General features: G+C 41.8%; 2 protein-coding genes and 1 long non-coding RNA gene across 9 annotated transcripts in view; 2 read left to right on the top strand and 1 right to left on the bottom strand.

Moving 5' to 3' along the window:
- Window positions 1-3,749, top strand: part of PARVB (parvin beta) — an 82,782-nt gene extending 79,033 nt beyond the window's left edge. For all 5 annotated transcript variants that reach the window (XR_011810871.1, XM_072041520.1, XM_027450076.3 and 2 more), the window contains one exon: window positions 62-3,749. Coding sequence is in view for 3 of the 5 variants with exons in the window: in XM_027450076.3 (XP_027305877.2) it covers window positions 62-138 (77 nt within the window). In the remaining 2 variants the exon portion in view is untranslated. The remainder of the gene's footprint in view (window positions 1-61) is intronic.
- Window positions 3,750-5,653: 1,904 nt separating this feature from the next.
- Window positions 5,654-18,517, top strand: part of PARVG (parvin gamma) — a 33,232-nt gene continuing 20,368 nt past the window's right edge. Inside the window, exons 1-3 of one of the 3 annotated variants that reach the window (XM_005030078.6) lie at window positions 5,654-5,845; window positions 16,996-17,098; window positions 17,622-17,686. In XM_005030078.6, the coding sequence (XP_005030135.1) occupies window positions 17,020-17,098; window positions 17,622-17,686 (144 nt within the window). In that variant the 5' untranslated portion in view covers window positions 5,654-5,845; window positions 16,996-17,019. Of the gene's footprint in view, window positions 5,846-13,940; window positions 14,056-16,540; window positions 16,560-16,995; window positions 17,099-17,621; window positions 17,687-18,517 lie in introns of those variants that run through there. The other 2 variants (XM_038173355.2, XM_038173356.2) reach the window with 2 other exon arrangements.
- LOC113841118 (uncharacterized) lies at window positions 7,934-13,719 on the bottom strand. Its single transcript, XR_011810887.1, has 2 exons — window positions 13,578-13,719; window positions 7,934-10,270 (listed from the first exon to the last, which is right to left on the bottom strand). It is a non-coding gene; the product is annotated as an uncharacterized lncRNA (long non-coding RNA).

Below are 18,517 nucleotides of genomic sequence, written 5' to 3'. Positions count from 1 at the left end.
CTTTGAGGGTAAATGGTGGAGAACAAAAAGCAAATTAAGAATTTCTCCTTTTCTTCCACAGATGTTGTCAATTTGGATCTGAAGTCTACCCTCAGAGTTCTATACAATCTGTTCACAAAATACAAGAATGTGGAATGATCTTGGAATCTGCTGAGGTCTTCATCATACCAGCCTCCTTAGACAAAAAAAAAAAAAAAAAAACACAATAAAAATGCCCTCTGCACGCTCCCTTTGTGCCTTATGCTATACTTCGTGCATTCTTTCTACAGTTGATGTGGTCTCTCTATAGCTGTTTATATGACAATCCCACTAAAAATAATGCGCATGTACTCTCTAGGTCACTTGAAAATGTGTAGATATTTCACACTTTTACCAGAAGATACTGTTGGGTCTGATTTGTTATGATCAACAAGTGTTCTTTTGATAAAAGAAATATACCACTAACTACTTAAATAAGCAGGGACAACATGAGAACTTATTAATGTCTGTCTGTAGACTCTGATTTTATAACCTTTCTTTAGCAAACTTCTTGGTTACCATTACCATTTGGAGATTTTCCAGGCTTAAGCATTAGTGATACAAAATCGGCATTGGAATTTATTTAGAAGCTGAGCCCCTTCTTTTAAATAAGGTTTTGTATGTTCTGTTGGGTGGGTGGGGTCAAATTACAGGCACTATCTGAAGCTACATGATAAAACCTTCAGTTTTTGTGTTCACCTCATAATAACCAGTGTTATTTCCATTCAGTGTTTACACAGAATAAGTCTTGCAGTAGGATAACCATCTAATCTTTTCATGTCTATTTTTATTTCTTCTCCATTCTAGGAGAAGTTTGGTTGATAGAACCACTACCATCCTTTAAGCATGCAGCTTCTATCCAGTCAGTCAGTCAGTCAGGAGCTGGTCAGATATGCCCAGGTTGGATTAATGCATTTTGCCCCCAGCCCTTTTTGAAATGTACATGGGGAATAATGAGTTTGGCAGTTTAAAGACTGGCTCTTTGTTTTGTGTAGCTAAGATGATGGGTCAGATTCCTCTTGAAGTTACTGGCAGCTGTACAATTTTTGTGATCATGCATTTATAAACAGTTTTTATGTATTTTCTTTCCTAAAGAGTGAAAAACTATTTCTATATAAATGAGAGATTGCCTTTACTTGAGCATTGCGCTGGGTTGTGCTAGACAAGGTGTATCCAGTGCAAGCCAATGGTTAGTGCTTCAAATTTGAAGCTCTTCGGTGATGTTCAGTTGTGCTTTAAACTAATTTCATTGAGTTGCCCTGTGTCATCCCAAGAAATACTCTGCTATACCCTGCTCTAGCACTCTAGTCTCTAAGCTGTTACAGATTTTAGTGGGAATGCCTTTTAAAAACAAAAGGATTGTTAGTTTTATCTGATAGACTGAAGTTACCTCTTAGTACTTAACAGGTTTCATCTGCAGATCTGTTCCTGGCTGGTGGTGTACTCGTTATAGCTGTGTGTGCAAGGAGGCTGTGCTGGCACATGAGCTGTCTGAGTAGATTTTGGAGAAGAACTGTGCCAAAGAAATGGAATTGTAATTTCCAGAGTAAATTATATGTATATAATAGCACTCCTTTCCTTGGAGTGCCTAGGGGAAGGATTTGACTCCTGCTTTTATGCATCACAGAATCATAGATCCTATGATTAGAATCACAGCAGCAACTTTTCTTCTATGGGCAGCCATGATTTTGTGTGAAACATAAGGCAGAGTACCCCAAAGAGGAAGCAGATGGCATTGCTCTGCTCTTTGGGATCACTTGAGTCTTGTAGGTTGCCATTTTTCCCCCCCAAAATTGATTTCTTTGGCTAAAAATCATTTACCTTTCGAATACAAGAGGAAATGTGCTATTTGAATTGTAGAATTTTACATCAGGATTTTTTTCCTTTCCTCCTTAAACATTTTTTAAGTTTAGGAAGATGGGAAATGAGCTTCTGCTTCTTTGTTTCATATTTTGGGGTTCTGAGTTCTGGTGATGAATTATTTATGCCACCTCCCCTTATGCCTCCAAACCAAAGGTGAAGGGAAGTTTTTCCCCCCCCTTTTTTTTTTTTTTTCTCATGAAAAAATTCAGGCCCATCTCTCCTGTAAGGCTTTGTGGGAATCAGTGGTTGTTTGTACTTTAGGAGGAAGCTGACCTCTTGCTGTTTATACAATGCCTAGTACAATATGACTTGAATTTCAGATGGGGCCTTTAGACTCTACCATGGTGCTGGCAATTATTACAGAGACTTGCAGAGGCACTAAGGCCAGGTGGGTCAGCTCTGCTGGCTAGTTAATGAGATCGGTCTAACTTTTGTGCTGTGAAATAGGTGTATCATGAGGCTGGGAAATGATTGAACCAAAGGTTCTCTCAAACTTTTTTTTTGTTTAATGAAATGTACTTGTGGGAAACAAGTCTGTTAAAGAGCTCTTATTCCTCCTACTTCCCTTCAGCTGATGTGGAAGTGCCAGTGCTATTTATATTCTCTGAGATGTTGGCAAAGACTCAGAGAATCTAGTTTTAAAATTGCTGGCAGTATTAATATCAAAAGCAAACAAAGTAACACGAGGAGATTGATTAGAGCAGTTTCCCTTTGGGAGAAGGAATGGCTATTTCTGAGATGGAAATTTATAGCCGATATTTAATTGCCTATGAGCAGATGTGAACATAACACATTTTAAGAATCTGTATTTTGTTCAGTTAGGTGTTTCTGGTCACTATGCAGAAACCCAAATCCCTCCTCTGCAACCTGAGGCATGGGCCCCTGCTAGCATTCCTTACATTAACATTCCAGTCAGTCAAGACTGCGGGCTTGATGCATTGGACAGGCTGGGGGCAGGTGTCATCTTATGGGTTGTGTTATGTTTTTAAGTCTATTGGTAAATGTTGCACGTGGAAAATGCATTGTTCATTCCCTAGCTCCTTGCTGTCTAGCCAGGTCACTCTTAGATGCTGTCTTTATTGCTAACTGGTCTGGGAAGGGAGTGGATTTAACTGAACTGGAGCTTCATCCCAGGCAGTTCAGTTTACAGGAAAAGCAATAAAGGTAGAGCCATCTCTGAACACCTGTTTTTGGCACGACTTTGTTACATAGCTGTGATACTTACTCTCAAAAGGTAACTGAATGGTAAGAATGTTATTCATGAACTCTGCATTTCTACTGAAATTTTAGATATGTTTCCCGAGGTACCAGTGGATAGATCTGAATCTGGTTGAGTTCATCTGGATTGCTGAATGCTTTGCAGTGTTAAAGCTTCCATATTTCTAAGTACTTAATGAATGTCTGTCTTTTCAAGCCCATACAGCTTTGCCTGTTAGGTGTATCTGCTTGACATACTCAGTTCCAGTAAGCTGTATTACCACAGAAGAAGCCCAGATATTCTTCAGCTGCATCCCGTTTCTCAGGCTGAAAAAGCAGCAATGGCAGATTTTCTTTGATCAGCTTAAACCTTAAAGGGCTTCTTACATCTCCTCCCCCAACCCTTGTGCTTTCAGTATTAATGTATTTTTAAAGAATCTTTTCTACTGTTTTTAACAGTGTTTACTCTGGATTTCATACTTAAAACTAGCCTTGCAGATAAAATTCTGGACTTGTCATATGTTGGACACATCCAGCTTTGTGACAAGAGTTGTGTACTGTAAGCAAATTACAATGCAATGCTATGTTTGTTAGAGATCACAGTAGGAGTGTTCTGCATGGTTTATGATAATTGTACTATTTATTCAAATAAATAAATGATGATCACTTGGTTTTCTACATTTTTTTTTTTTGTCTGAGTGGGCAAATCAGTGGGAAGAACTTTTGAAAGGTGGGCTGTAGCTGTCTTCTTCATCGGGGGGGGGGGGGGGTCCTAGATACATGGTGATCCACGTAGACCTAGCAAAGCAGTGCTCTCAGGTTTCTGGCTTTGGTACAGGTGAAGCGCAGGCAAACCAAATCTGTCCGACTCTTATGTAGGTTTCATCAACTGTTTTTTTGGTATTTCCCTGCCACTGGACGTGGCAGGTGATCAAGTTGTTCACCTTCTCCCTTCCAAGGGAGAAAAATGAATACACCCTCTAATACCTTTAGAAGGCTCAGGGCCAAGTTCTGCAGCCACACAGGAGGGAGGCCTGGCCTTACAGAGCTGAAGTCCTGCATGTGTCTGCAGAGCACTTGGGAAGCCAGAAGCACAACCAAGAGTGGCATGACATTGAAAATGCCTGTATGCTTGCTCTGGTACGAAGGGAACAGAGAGTGGCTCACTTATAAAGCAAGGCCATGTGGGAGAACAGGAAAATGCATTATCAGAACTTGTTATTAGTGGGAGTACTGCTGATTCCTTGAATTGTTCTTCAGTTGCTATTTTTATATGAGGGCCAGGTGTATGGGGGCATGTGCATGTGAGGTGTGCTTTGGGAACATACAGAGTTTTGTGGGGGGAGATGGGCATAAAACCAAATGCAGCTCTGTTACGGAATTTAGTAGTGTTGTACTACAGAAGACTGGCCACTTCATGCACTTCTGACAATATTTTAGAGGAAAAAAGTGCCTGTCTACCACGTGTGCTTGAGACTGCTGTTCTTTTAGTATTGTCACATTGTACTGTGAATGAAGAAAGAAACAAGATAAATGTTGAAGCACTGAGAGATCTAGTAATTAGAGATCAATTTCCCAATTTTTAATTCTTCATATTTCCTCTGCCTGCTGGTATGAAACTGGATTTGTCTAAAGGTGGCAACAGCATCTCCAACGGTACCTTCTTTTTGGTTTTGCTCTCTACATTTCTAGGCTGTGGCAGGCACTCCTGCATAAATAAGAAGGTACTCTAGGTCTTTTCTGATTTGCTGTAATGTTGTGCTTATCTGCTTAGAAAATACAGTTAAGTTTTCACTTCAACCTTTAGATGAAAGATTTGGGATTAAATTCTCAGTCACTAGGAATTCATGGCAGCTGGAAATCTGTTTTCAGCCCACTTTCCTTTATTCCATTTAGCTCATGCAGAACTATCAGTTTTCATCTATGGTGTGGAGCTAAACACAGGAGTCAGTTTCTTAATAGCATTAAACCAGACCAGCTTAGTGTGATTGTCTGTTTCATTCTGGGATTTCATGGAGGACTGCAGAATCGTGTTTTCTTTCCGAAAGAGTTAACAACTGTAAATGATACCCGAAGGAGATGTCCAGGGAAAGTGATGGCTGTGGGGAGCTTTCCCTCTTTAATCTGTGATAAAACAGGGAGTGCAGAGCATCTGCACTACCTAGTAAAGGTAACTGTTGAAGCAGATGAGTATTTTGGACCCTGGTGTGGCTAACTAGCTGATCAAGGACAAATGAGTTCATTTCCTTCTGCCTGGGCTCCCTCTGCCAGGTAGGAAGAAAAATGACAATCTGCGTTAGAAAGTGCTCCAAGGACCAAGAGTTAAAGGTGTAATGTAGCATGATGATTTTATCTGCTGTTGGTTGTTCAATTATTAAATGCAAAGAAAATTTGCTCTGTGAGTCACCCCCAAGAGGCAGACTAGTAAACAGTGTGGTACTGTGGAAGAATGACAGTATCTCAGGAGTTGCAGGGATGCATGTTTCCTGCATTTGTATTTCTGTTTATTCCAGTCTCCAGCAGGGACCAAGCACACAGACAACGAAGTTCCGGATGCAAATCTGGTTTCATTTTTGAGCGCAGTCAGTATTGCGCGGTGCAACTTCCCTTGCGCACAGTGTATGTGCTTCCTGCTGCCTTGCACAGGAGCTGCAGCTTCAGCACAGAGCCGAGCCTCAGGGGCAGCCTCAGCTCCTGGCAAATTGCATCCCACTTCCTTTGAGAAGATCTGCAAAGAACTGCCAGAAAATTACTGAAGGAGAGAATAGTAAGTCTGGGCAAGGGACTCTTGTGGGTGTGGTTTTGTTTATTTTTTTTTTAATCTGTAAAACTTCCTGCATCCATGTGGATTGTTCTTGCTGAGACAATGTCTCTTCTGATGCTAGTGAGCAAAAATAGCTCTTGAATAGTCTGGTACTGAATGAGGAAGTAAAAGTAAGTTTTAAACTGGATGGACAATGCATGTTCTCCTTTTTTTTCTTTTTTTTCTTTCTTTTTTTTTTTTTTTTTTAATTCAGGTTTTCTGAAGGCAGAAATATTATCATTGGCATTCAGAATTGTTTTTTATTCCCTGTTTTGTCTGATCTACTTAGAAAACTGTTCCTAGGAAATGTGTTTGTGCTAATGCAGAGTAGGGCTTTCGTGTTTTTCAAACAGGAAATTCAACAGTTGAAACAACTTGGTAACGTCACTAAGTGTCTTGCATATATTCGATGGTCAGTTTGGATGTCAGAGTCTGCTGTTCACTTGTTAATGCTTTATATCATATGTAAGGGGTATCTGGGAGCCGGACTGTGTGAAGGCTCAAGGAGAAGTGAATTGATCTGGCCCACTTAGAGAATTAATTGTTTTATCTGTCATTGTTGCATTGCAACATTATGCAATAGCCTAGTTCTTGGCTAAATAAAACTCACTTGTTTGTACCTCAGCAGGTGGCACAGGAGAAAGACAACACCTGTTGCCTTTAAAATGGACAAGCATGTGTACCTGTGATGTTTGAGTAAAAGACAATGAAGGACCAAATTAAGCCATTTCATTTGAACAATTAAACAATTAAATAATTAAATAATAATTTAATTTGAATAGTTAAAGCTGAATGTTACTTTAAAATTCCATTGTGAAATGCCACTACAATCAATATTCAAGCAGTTGTCTACTACAATGATCACTTCTCCAAGTAGAATCATAGAATATCCTGAGTTGGAAGGGACCCTTAAGGATCATCAAGTCCAACTCTTGACACAAGTAGCCGTAAATAATTCATGCAGGAGGCTGGAGAAAATAGCACATCAGTAACAGGCATGGACAGTGAATTTAAGTGATGATCTGCAAAGGTTAGTTGCAGCGAACAGAGGCTTGTAGTTAAGAACCAAATCTCCCATCCCTTCCTATTTCTCATTAAGCAGCTAAATTCAGGGAGGAGTCCAAACCCCGTCATGTTCAATTTCATGCTCTTTCTGCAGCAGGTTATCTTTTGAAAGATTACTGCCTTGGATCAAGCCTCACAGCAATGAGTCTTGCCACATGAGGGACTGCTTGAGAACACTAATTATTAGGAATAAGTAATGAGTCTATTAAATGCTAAGGAGCTGCAGTTCTCAGGCCCTGAAATGGCTGTTGAAAATCAGTGTGGATAAATGTGAGGAGGGGGAAAGGAACAATACAAGCTCTACAGACAAACTATAAGCTCAGAGTGTAGTGTTGCTATTTAGGAATAAGATCTTGGGGATATAATGGAGACTTCCATTAAAGTGTCAGCTCAGCAGCGATCAAAACAGCAAATGACATAACGAATTGGGAGGAAAGGAGTGCAGAATAGTGCAGTGAACATTACAGAGCATCTTCCTAAATCTGCACGGTTCTCCTTCCCAGCAGTACAAAAAGCGTGTGGTAGCACTGGAAAGGGTTCAGAAAAGGGCACGTGGGATGACCAACGGGTCAGACTGCAAAGGATGACTAAGACATAGGCTGTGTTTCTTCCTCAGCTTTGGAAAGGGATGACTGTTGAGGGTGTAGGGTAGTAGTACAGTAACAGTGATGCGAAGAAGGTGAATCAATGGGTCTCCTTTTCACATGCATAGGGGGAAGTTTCAGGGGGAGCTAGCCCTCATTCAGAGTGAGCAGGAGGGGGTGGTTCCCCATGCCATGTGAAGCCATGCTCCAACTCCTTGCAATGGTGAGAGATAAACGCCTTCAAGGGCTGGCTGGGAAGTTTGTGCAAAGTAAACTTATTGGCAGCATCTGCTAGGACCCCACTTCTGCTTTAGGAAGGCTGAACTGCAGGCTGTTGAAACTCATGAGAGTGTTTTAGGGAAGTATCTTGTGTATGCTCTGTGTTATAAGTTAGACCACACAATTTTCTGGTCTATTGAAATTATTTTATTAATCAAGTAAGCAGACACAAGCAAAACAGCGCTGGGCGGCTGGGGAGTCTCTGCTCCACCACAGCACGCGACTTCCCCTTTCCAGTGTCGCTGTTTTATAGCATTCAAGTTCTGGCTTGTCGAGACTTGACCTGTCGACTTGTCGAGACTTGTTCTGAGGCTGCGCAGTCTGTTGTTGGGGGTCGTTATTCTTCCTCCGGTGATCATGCGCTGTGCTTGTGTTCAGGTGGGGGCAAAACAGGATGTCTTGCGGTGGGTGGGTGGTATCTTACAAAATCCTTGTTTTAACAAGGATGTTTACCCAACGCCCCTTCCCCATTTGTCCCCATGTTACAGTGAGTTGTGAAATCTTATCTCCTCAGTAGATTCTTTAAATTCTCAAGGACAATGAACAAACCCCTACTAATTTATCACAATCCCTCCTTTTTCTTTTTCTAACATATTTTGTTCATTGAATTTTTGCAATATTTTCTTGCTGAGCATCAAAGTTTCTGCATCGTCCTCCTCCTGCTCAAGAGATTCATACTAGCATGCACAAGCATAAGATGAGCAGCTTCCAATTGTCTTTTCACAATTGCGATTACTCGATTGAATATACATGGTCCAAAAGTCAGTGTTAATATAAGTAACAACAAGGGCCCCGCTATTGTTGTTAGCAGTGTAGTAAGCTAAGGTGAGTAATTAAACCAGGATTCATACCAATTCTGACGAGCCTCATTTTCCCTTTTGCGTTTTTCTAATCCTTCCCGCAATTTAGTCATTGTATCTCTTACCACCCCAGTATGATCTTTACCAGATGGTATTCAGCCACTGTGTGATGGGTCTACATATACTCTTCAGTGTGTTATGGAATCCTTGGTATAATGACCACCTGTACACAAAAATCATGAGATGTGTTAAACAATTTTAAAGATAGGCAAGGAGTGACTCTCAACAATGAACATACCCACCTAGTGTTACTTGCAGGAATTAACCATTTGTGTGTTTGGTACTTTTTTTTTTTTTTTCAGTGGCATGGCACAGATCATTTTTATCTCTTGGAACTGTGCCGATACATCTACCTTTTCCCATAACTTGAGTCAAAGTTATCCCAATTTCCTGACCCCAACTGCACTTGGAAGGATTTGACTCGTTTGAATATTCAGACCTCCCCATATCTCCTATAGCTTAATAATATGGGGGCTTAACACTTACACATAGCCAGCACCCTTCAGTTATCTCAGGATTAGTTTGATTTAGTACCTGGAAACTAGCATTTATAACTTTCCACATACTACTCTCGGGTACAACCCCTTTCTTTTTTTTTTTTTTTCACAATGCTTGGAAGCAGTGTGGGTAAGGATAACTCTGTCGACTTATTAGAAAACACTGTAGTAGGTTGGGCAGTCCCAGGTATCTTTACAGTCTGGACAACCAAACCTTCCCCTAATAATTCTTTATTAGGCCCGACTACCTTGGAAGTCTCGGGTTTTTCCTTCTTTATTGGTATGAGTCCTCCCCTATCTGTTCCATGTTAGTAAAATCTGACATTTTTTCCTAGTACCCAGCTAGTATCGTCTGAGTTTGTTATATTTATATATAGAACCTTGCAAATTTCTTTATTTCCGTGGAAGGTTCCTGTATACCCTATACCATGCCCTCACCACCTGTAACAAGGATCCAATTGTCGGTTACAACCTTGCAGCCCATATCCCACTTGTAAGAATTTATCCTGACCAGCCCCGAGTGTCCAGTCTGTAGCAATGGTTTCACATCCCCGGTATGCACAACAATACACATTCAGGCATTTACAGTACCCCTTTCCCAGGTTAGAACTTGGGCAGAAATAAAATCCCATATATTCCCAGCATCAGGGCCTCGAGATCAGCTGACATAGTGTAGAAGTAAAGCTTGCCCCCCCCCCCCGATGTTACCTGGGTTGCAATAACCTGTTGATCTTCAAATCGACTTAAAGTCCATTTAAAAGGTTGGTGGGGGTGGTGTTGAGTCACTATGCAGGATGAAATCACTGCGAGAACCCCCAAATACCGATAGGAATGGCTGAGGCCCATTTCTTTCCCCACTTATTCACTCCTCTGCCTCACTCGTCAGTTGGGTTGCAGCCAACTACGAGGTTTTAGTTCTTCTCGGCAGCAGTAGTGTTATTCAGGGGAGAGCCTCTACCTTAACCCACGGTACCTATCGAGTTCATCGCAATGTGAGCTTCAGGTCTTTGTTTCCTGGAGCGATCTCCCACTTCTTGTCACAGATGGGTCCTTTAACACGGATGGCATGTGTCCATCCTTTCTCCGCAGTCCGGACGACTGTTTCTGTAGTAAGCAAAACAACATAGGGGCCTTCCCCATCGTGGTGTTAAAAAAGTCTCTTTCCAAGTCTTAATTAGAATTGAGGGTGATCAAGTGGCAATTCCAAGTCATAGGGCATACCATATAGCATTTCAAAAGGAGAAATTCCTACATCAGTTCTGGGCTGTGTCCATATGTTTAACAGTGCAAGGGGTAAACATTTTACCCAAGAAGACTTAGTTTCCAGCATAAGTTTTGTTAGTTGTTTCTTAATTTCACCATTCATTCACTCTACCTTTCCAGAAGAGGAGGGGTGCCAGGGGCTGTGAAAATCCCACTCAATCTCTTAGGCCTGCTTTAATCCTTGCAGTAAAGCTTTACACCCATTCAGTCACGTGGTCAATTAGGACAACCAAGTAACTCAGTAAAGTCTACCTGTATACTTTGGAAAGGTCAAAGCCCTGGCTCCTGTCCCCCTCTAGATGGGTTTAAGAAGACCTTTTTATTTACCTTTTGACATATAGTACATCCTCTGCATGTGTGTTTCCCTAAAGTATATATTCCTACACAGACATGCTTTCTTAGGACAACATCACACATTGCTTGCACCTCCCAATGACTCTTCTGATGTAAAACAGTTAATATTTGCCTCATTATCACTTTATTCAGCATTTCTCTCCCATCAGGGAGTATCGATTTTCCTTAAAATGATCCACATATTTGTAACATTAATACCTCCTTGGGAGGTTGTAATTGCTCCAAAATCTTTTTTTAGAATTTACCCAAATAGATAGGTGGCCCTGTAAACCCCTGAGGTAAAATTGTCCACCTATATTGTTGCTTCCGCCCCCATTTCAGGGTCTTTCCAGTCAGAGGTGAATATCCATGTATGTTTGCTCTCAGGGCCAGAGAGCACTCCATTAATAACACTGTTATTCCAGTCTAACAATTTACTAATTGAATGCCCAATTTAATCATCAAATCCCTTCCCATCAAGTTAGTCCCTGCCTTGGATACATACAATAATTGTCCAGTGATCATTTTATCCCCTGGTCTCAGCTTAGTATCCCCCAAAAGTGGCACTGTTATCCCAGACCCTTCTACCCCCATCACATTAGTTAATTTAATCCCTGATACTTTCCAAGTCAGTAATCACTTAGCTGCTCCAGTGTATTGGGTTTGATGGCAAGGTTCCGGGGGGGGAGGGGTGTGAGGGGTGTAGGGGTGGGAAACTGCAGTGGCAGCCCCCGTGAGAAAAATCCAGAAACCTCCCCGTGATAAGGGACAATTTCATCTGGCCCCAAAGGGGCCCACTGCTGCCCAGAGCCAAGCCATAAGCAACACAGTCCGTGCCTCTGTGAGAGCACATCCACAAAAACAAACAAAGAAACAAACAAAAACCTGCTACTCAACAGCAGTTGGGAGAGCGAGAAACCCTCCCGCAGACACTTAAGTCAGTGCAGAAGGAGGGGGAGGAGGCGCTCCAGGCGCTGGAGCCGAAGCCCCCCTGCGGCCACTGGAGAGGCCCCTGGTGGAGCAGGCTGTTCCCCCCTCCCCGATGCTTGGGAAACTGAACAAACACCACAGCAAATATGCAAATATGCCAAAACTTCTAGAATGCCTACATCACCTTTCCCTGCTCATTCAATTTCAAACAGCTCTGTTAAATACTGCATACCACACCTTTAACACCTTCAACAACCCTTTTAACACTTCTTTTATCTTTCTCCAGCCTGTACTTTTCTAATACCAGCACCAAAGGCTCAGTCAGAGTCCAACTTAATTCCATACCTTTTCCCTCCAAGATACTGAAACAACATATCAATCAATATACCATATTTCATCCCATTTTTCTTCTTTCCACAAAAACAACATTGACTGTAATATGGTGTTATAATTAATAGTTCCATTTAGGGGCCACTCTGATCCATCCTCTAGTTTATAAAGTGGCCACCATTGATTACAATATTTGATAAGAGTTCTTTTACTTTCTGTACCCTCTCACCCCACTATATCCCTCCAATGTGTTAGTATACATCCCAGAGGGCTTTTCCTCGGGATTTCTTTGCTTTGAACTTTTCCTATTGTAATCTACAGTGGTCAATGTTCCACTGTTTTCCTAGAAGCTCTTTACTAGTCAATCCCAATCCCTCCAAAATCCACAATATATAGATACACAAGTAAAATCAGACCACTGTAAATTAACTGCCTCTTGACAATTACACTGAGGACATTTAAACCTGATGAGCCGATAATATGCCTGGGCAAATTTTGTTCCTTTAGACATACACCTCAATGGCAGTCCTTATATTTACATATTTACATATTAACATATGTATAAAAGTGTACTTTAACAAAAATGCCCGGGCTTTTATATATACAATACACAATGTACAGCTATTATTCCAGTTAGAATTATTCCTCAGCAGCTGCAAACATGCCAGTTGCCATTAAAGCTCGCTTACCCTCCTCCTGTCCTTTTCTTAAAATCTCAGACATCCCCAGAGTTAATGGGGATGGCCACATATTCCATTCCTGGCTGGGGTCCCCCCATCACTATTTCTCGTGGGGATATAATCCCTCCCTTAAAGCAGATTTCTGATTTCTTGCCCTGCTTCTGGTTACCGGCCCCTATGTTTCATGATCCGATTCCGATTCTCCTGGATTAGCTAATTTGGGGAGTCCGTTAAGGACGGGAGCTGCTAGTGCGGGCGGTGGAATATAGGGTGGGGGCGGTGTTAGGACTTCTAAGTCCTTTCTCTTTTTATCCTGCCCTCCTTTTTCTTTTAGAGATGTAGATGCGTCCTCATATCTGAATTTATCCAGAGGTGCGCATACTCACTTTCTTCCAGACTAAAGGGTTCCTTTGAGTTTACATAAATATTTAGGCCTGACAAACCCAATCTTCAAAAGACCCAAATACAGGCCAGTAAAGGTGGTCTCCTCGAATCTGTTTACCATCCCAAACTTCAACACAATAATGTATCATTTTTACTTTATTCCTTCCCCGCCTAAAAGGGGAATCATTCCAATTTTTAATCATTATTCCTAGAGGACTATCGGGGGGAATGGAGGACATATCCTTACCACTATTTCCCCCACCCATGGAACCAGAAAGCTTACTCTTTTTCTGGCCCATCTTCCAGAGTGCCCTCACACACACACACACACACACTCCCCCTTTTCGTGGCCCAGTCCCTCGCGGGATGTGGGAACCACACTACCGGGGGGTCCGCTCTCGCTTCGTCCGCAATTGGACGTCTCAGTTGTCACACTCCGGGAAACCTAACCCCAACCGAACGGAACACCGGCCTATCGTTTTTTTACTCACTCCTCCTCTGAGTCTTCGTTCGGTTTTCGTGCACAAAGGTTGCCTGAGGTTTACCGGTTTTATTTGCTTGTATCCAATTTAGGGTTCGTCGGTAAAAGGTCCCGAGTGAGGCCTGCGTTCTCAGAGGCCGCCGAACTCGGCGGGGTGCCTCCCCTGAAATGCGCCTCAGTCTGATGCCTTTATCCGAGTCACGGCACCAAATTGTTATAAGTTAGACCACACAGTTTTCTGGTCTATTGAAATTATTTTATTAATCAAGTAAGCAGACACAAGCAAAACAGCGCTGTGCGGCTGGGGAGTCTCCGCTCCACCACAGCACGCAACTTCCCCTTTCCAGTGTCGCTGTTTTATAGCATTCAAGTTCTGGCTTGTCGAGACTTGACCTGTCGACTTGTCGAGACTTGTTCTGAGGCTGCGCAGTCTGTTGTTGGGGGTCGTTATTCTTCCTCCGGTGATCATGCGCTGTGCTTGTGTTCAGGTGGGGGCAAAACAGGATGTCTTGCGGTGGGTGGGTGGTATCTTACAAAATCCTTGTTTTAACAAGGATGTTTACCCAACCCCCCTTCCCCATTTGTCCCCATGTTACAATGCCGTGAGTTGTGAAACCTTATCTCCTCAGTAGATTCTTTAAATTCTCAAGGACAATGAACAAACCCCTACTAATTTATCACACTTTGTGTTGTTGTTTTTTTTTGTTTGTTTGTTTGTTTGTTTTTTCCTAAGCATCTGACTTTGGGTGCTGTAAGGGTCTGGGTATGAGATATTTTGTCTCCCTCAGTATGGCCATTTGACTATTCTGACCAAGTAGGACACATGGGACTGAGGCCCTGGAGTACGTTAGCTTTTGTTGCTGCAAATTCTCAATTTCAGACCATTTTCTACAGGTTTGCAAATGTTAAAAGACTAGCTTTCTGATGTTTGGGTTCCTTAGCCCAAAGAGACCAAGGATGTGGCAGGCAGTATGCATTATTTTTATGTGTAAATATTCAAAGAAAGTGTAAGAGAGACACAAGCTTAGTATTGCAGCAAAGCTGAGTTGGTATAAGCTGTGGTTTACATGGACTATTACATAAGGCTTATCAGCATGACTTCCCAAGACATAACAGGTGTCAGAAACCTAATTTAAAAGTAAGTTGGACTTAAGTTTCTCTGTATTAATTACTTTTTCCCTCCCAGTTTATTCCAGCTGGACAGTCTTGTCTCAGATTGTTCAGCTGCTTCTCAGGCACTTAATGACTCAATTTGTCCTAACTATTTTACATTACCAACCATGTTTCTAGACACAGCATTCAGTTTTGCAGCCGCTATAGTGAAAGATTCTCTTGTGACCCTTCTACTCTAGTGGTTTGGTGGGTATTTGTTTTATATTGGTTTGTTTTGCAAGACTGATATGGCAATTAAATGCTTTTGCATTAGTCTTGCCATTAGTCCCAATAGTCTTGACTTTGCAAAATCTGTGATAAAATACATGTTCATAATGCACTTTGACTGGAGCCTTTAATGAATACTCAGCCTGCAGAGTGGCACTGTGCTTTTTGGAGTATGAAGCTATCAGAGAAATGCCACTTTGGGGACCATCTGTGGGCAGTGTGAATAGCAACTCTCTTGCTCTACTGTGTGTATAGGGCTGGGTAGTCCTCGTGTCTAACTGCAAGCACCTGCCTTAGCAGCTCAGACTGTCTGGTAACAGCATGAAGGAGTAGTTGAAAAATGCAAGCTGGGCCAAGACCCTCATTTAAATGCTCTGGATTGCTCTTTAAAGGTGCCTATCCATGGCTACTGACTACATAGGGAGCCTTGAGAGACGCAGCTCCTAATTTAGGTGTCTGAGGTAGACAGTAGAAATTCTCTCCTGTGTGACCCTGCCACATGAGGCATCTTGCTTTCTTTTAGAAAGGAACTAAACCTGCCTCCTCTGTCTTTCAGAGGCCCTGCAGCACTGAACCTCAGCAAGAAGAGAGTGTTTCTCTTCCACAAGGAGGTGGCACTATTGGTTAGAGAGCAGCATTGGTTAGAGAGCAGTCCATCCTGCTTGGAGCTCCACTTCCACCAGCAGCTAGGAACGCGTGGTTCAGAGGAGTGTAAAAAGCCTTTGGTGCTCGTATTGCTCTCTGCTCTGGTTTTCATTAGGACTGTAAGGAGGGATGAGACCTCTGGCCTGTGCTAGTGCATATGCTGCCATGATAGTCCGGGATTCAGAGACACAATCCGTCTGTAGTCCTCACACCTCTGCAGGCAATCATTTATACATACAGTTGGAGTATATAACTCTGCTTTCTTCTGCACCGAAGTTAACCTACCTTTGGTTTAATGAAGAGTCATCCCACTTTTTTGAATCTATTTTTAAAAGAGACTACTCAGGTACTACTGTCCCTAACTTTTACACTTTGCCAAGCTGAAGCATCCTAGTTTTCTTAGTCCTGTAGGCTTGAACGAATAACCTTTACGTGAACATGAAGACTACAAAAGCAAGCACTTACAAGTGAACATTTCTTACTCTGTAAGATGCCTGTAGAGCCTGGCTCTAACTTTTGTGCTGTGTAGGCAGCATGGCACAGCCTTATGCATGGAAATTTATACATGTGGTTAAAAATTCAGACTTGTCATTGCTTGCACTGTGGTTGGATTTGAGACTGAGAAAAGTAGGAGATAATCTTGCCAACCTCTTATTTGTGAACTTCTGTTTGATGGGACTTATTTGGAGGGTTATGTGGCTTCTGCCCTGCTCCCGCAGCCCAATTCTCTGGCTTCTGCTGTCCTTCTGAATTACTCCTAGCCATCTTGGAAAACCTCACCCATAGTTTGGGGTTTGTTGATGAGGAATTTTCATCTCTGTGTTATGTAGTGCTGTTCTGCTTTCATTTCAGGACAACTGGATTGGGTAGGAAAGTTGTTTTCCAATCTGTGTATGAAGTACAAATCCTGGAGAGGCTGTGCAACAGCTTGTACTTCTAACATGAAGTTGGAGTTTTATACACAGAAGTATGCCATTCTTTTTCCACAAATATGCCAGATGGTCTAGTAGCAAAAACTGTTTATAAGCTTGTCTCTAATTTAACTACCACATTCTTGATTTAATAATTCTTAACTATTGGTCATTTTTATAGCATATGTGTATTGATAACAAGAAAACAGATTTTTCTTTTCGGTTGAAATAGGATTTTACTAATCTAATTCAAATGAAATGGTTGGAATTAAGGCGAGATTTAGTACTAAAGAGTTCTTTTCCTCCTATTGTCTGATTATTAGCAGAAAAAATAAAAGGTATTTTCAGATTGATGACCTATGGATTACTTCTAAAAATAAATAGTAACTTAAAAAAAACCACAGCCCTTCAGTTTGTTTTCTTCCTAGCACTCACTTTGATCTTTTCATGTATTCTTTACTCATGTTTCCTTTTCTCTTTATCTTTTACCAGTTTACCAGGAGTGAAAAATATACAATGGATCCAGACATCTTAAATGTGTTTACACAGCCTGCTGCCCTTAATCAGTTCCTTGTTGAGAATGTCTTCACTCCAGGTACATACTTTGTGAGCCAGGACAGAAAAAGGTCCAAGGAATGACCTGAATTGCTAAGCAGAAAACTTGCAGTACAAATGAATTGTTTATTTTTCAGCAGCATTCCCATGGCTTTATCAGCAACAAGTAAACTCTGTGTGTGTGGTTAATTTAGCCTCTCACTCTCTACTCTCTCGAGGCAGGTCATTAAGAAATGACACAACTCACAACTTCTAGCTGATCCTTTAACTGAGATTTAAATTTTATACATGCCCAAGGTTTATTTTTTTTTAATTTGTTTCCAGAATTGTCCCTGTAGATTTTATTGATTTGAATTAAATTGAAACATAATTTCTGACAGCAGTCATAATAGTCTGCTTAGCCATTTTCTTCCTCACAGAGAATCAGTTAAAATAAAAAAAAATGACAGTTTCTACGTATGTCAGTTAGTGATACTGGATAATGTAAAACCAACAGCAGATTTTACAGAAAACTTGAGTCATGTCTGATAATTTTAATGGATCTTGTTTACTTCCTTTCATAGGAGAGAAGAAGAAACTCATAAAACCCACTGCAAGCAACAATCCGAAATTGGAGGAGTTAAAACTGGTACCGTTTCTTTTGCTATAGCACTTAACCCTCACTTTGTGTTGCTATCACCTACTGCATGGTTGTTCAGCCATGTAAATTACCTGGCTCCTTGGCCCCCGTCCCACCCACTCTCAGGACGTGGACATGTCCTGGTGCTGGCACTTGATCTGTGCAAAAGGGAGCCAGGGCTTTTGCCAAGTGCAACTCCAAGCTTTTGAGTGCTGATAGTGCACCAGAGTGGTCACTGCTGTGTGTGAAATGGAGGGTAGGTTTAAAATCTGAGTTCTTTGCATAATCTCTCTTGTAACCTGGGACATATGGATGAGTTGCACCTGAAGTACCTGGTTGTGACTTCACTGTATCAGTAGCGTAATGGCAACAGGAATCCAACTGAGACAGATGGATTTGAAAGCAAATCCATGTCAGCACTTGCTGTGACTAATGGGAGATGTTTGAAAACATTCAGGTTGGCTTTCCTGATCCCATGATAACAGGCTGTGGGATTGCAGTGCTGATTGGCAGCAGTCTTCTCTTTTGTCCTCTGCCTCCTGTCTGCTGGCTACCAGTGACCACCAGCTTGGGGCAAGCTGTGGTGCAGCCTGAAGGGGATAAGACAGCAGAGTAAGAAGGGGTGAGGGTATGCAAGTCACCACTGGAATTCAGGAGTAAAGCCTTCAAGCAGCTGTGCAGTTCATTGTCTTCTTGAGGTAGCTGTGAAGGAATCCTATTTCACAGGAAAGTGCTTTATTTCTGAGCAATTTTGAAAATTCCCCCGTGCATTCAATCACTGCGTTTTTCTAATGCCATAGCCCGGGGGAAGGCTAGCATACTGAAATTTCCTGGAAGAAA

This window comes from Anas platyrhynchos, chromosome 1 (assembly GCF_047663525.1).
Source record: "Anas platyrhynchos isolate ZD024472 breed Pekin duck chromosome 1, IASCAAS_PekinDuck_T2T, whole genome shotgun sequence".
Classification (NCBI taxonomy): domain Eukaryota; kingdom Metazoa; phylum Chordata; class Aves; order Anseriformes; family Anatidae; genus Anas; species Anas platyrhynchos.
Note: the sequence above shows the minus strand (reverse complement) of the source record. Positions and strands in the feature narration are given on the sequence as shown.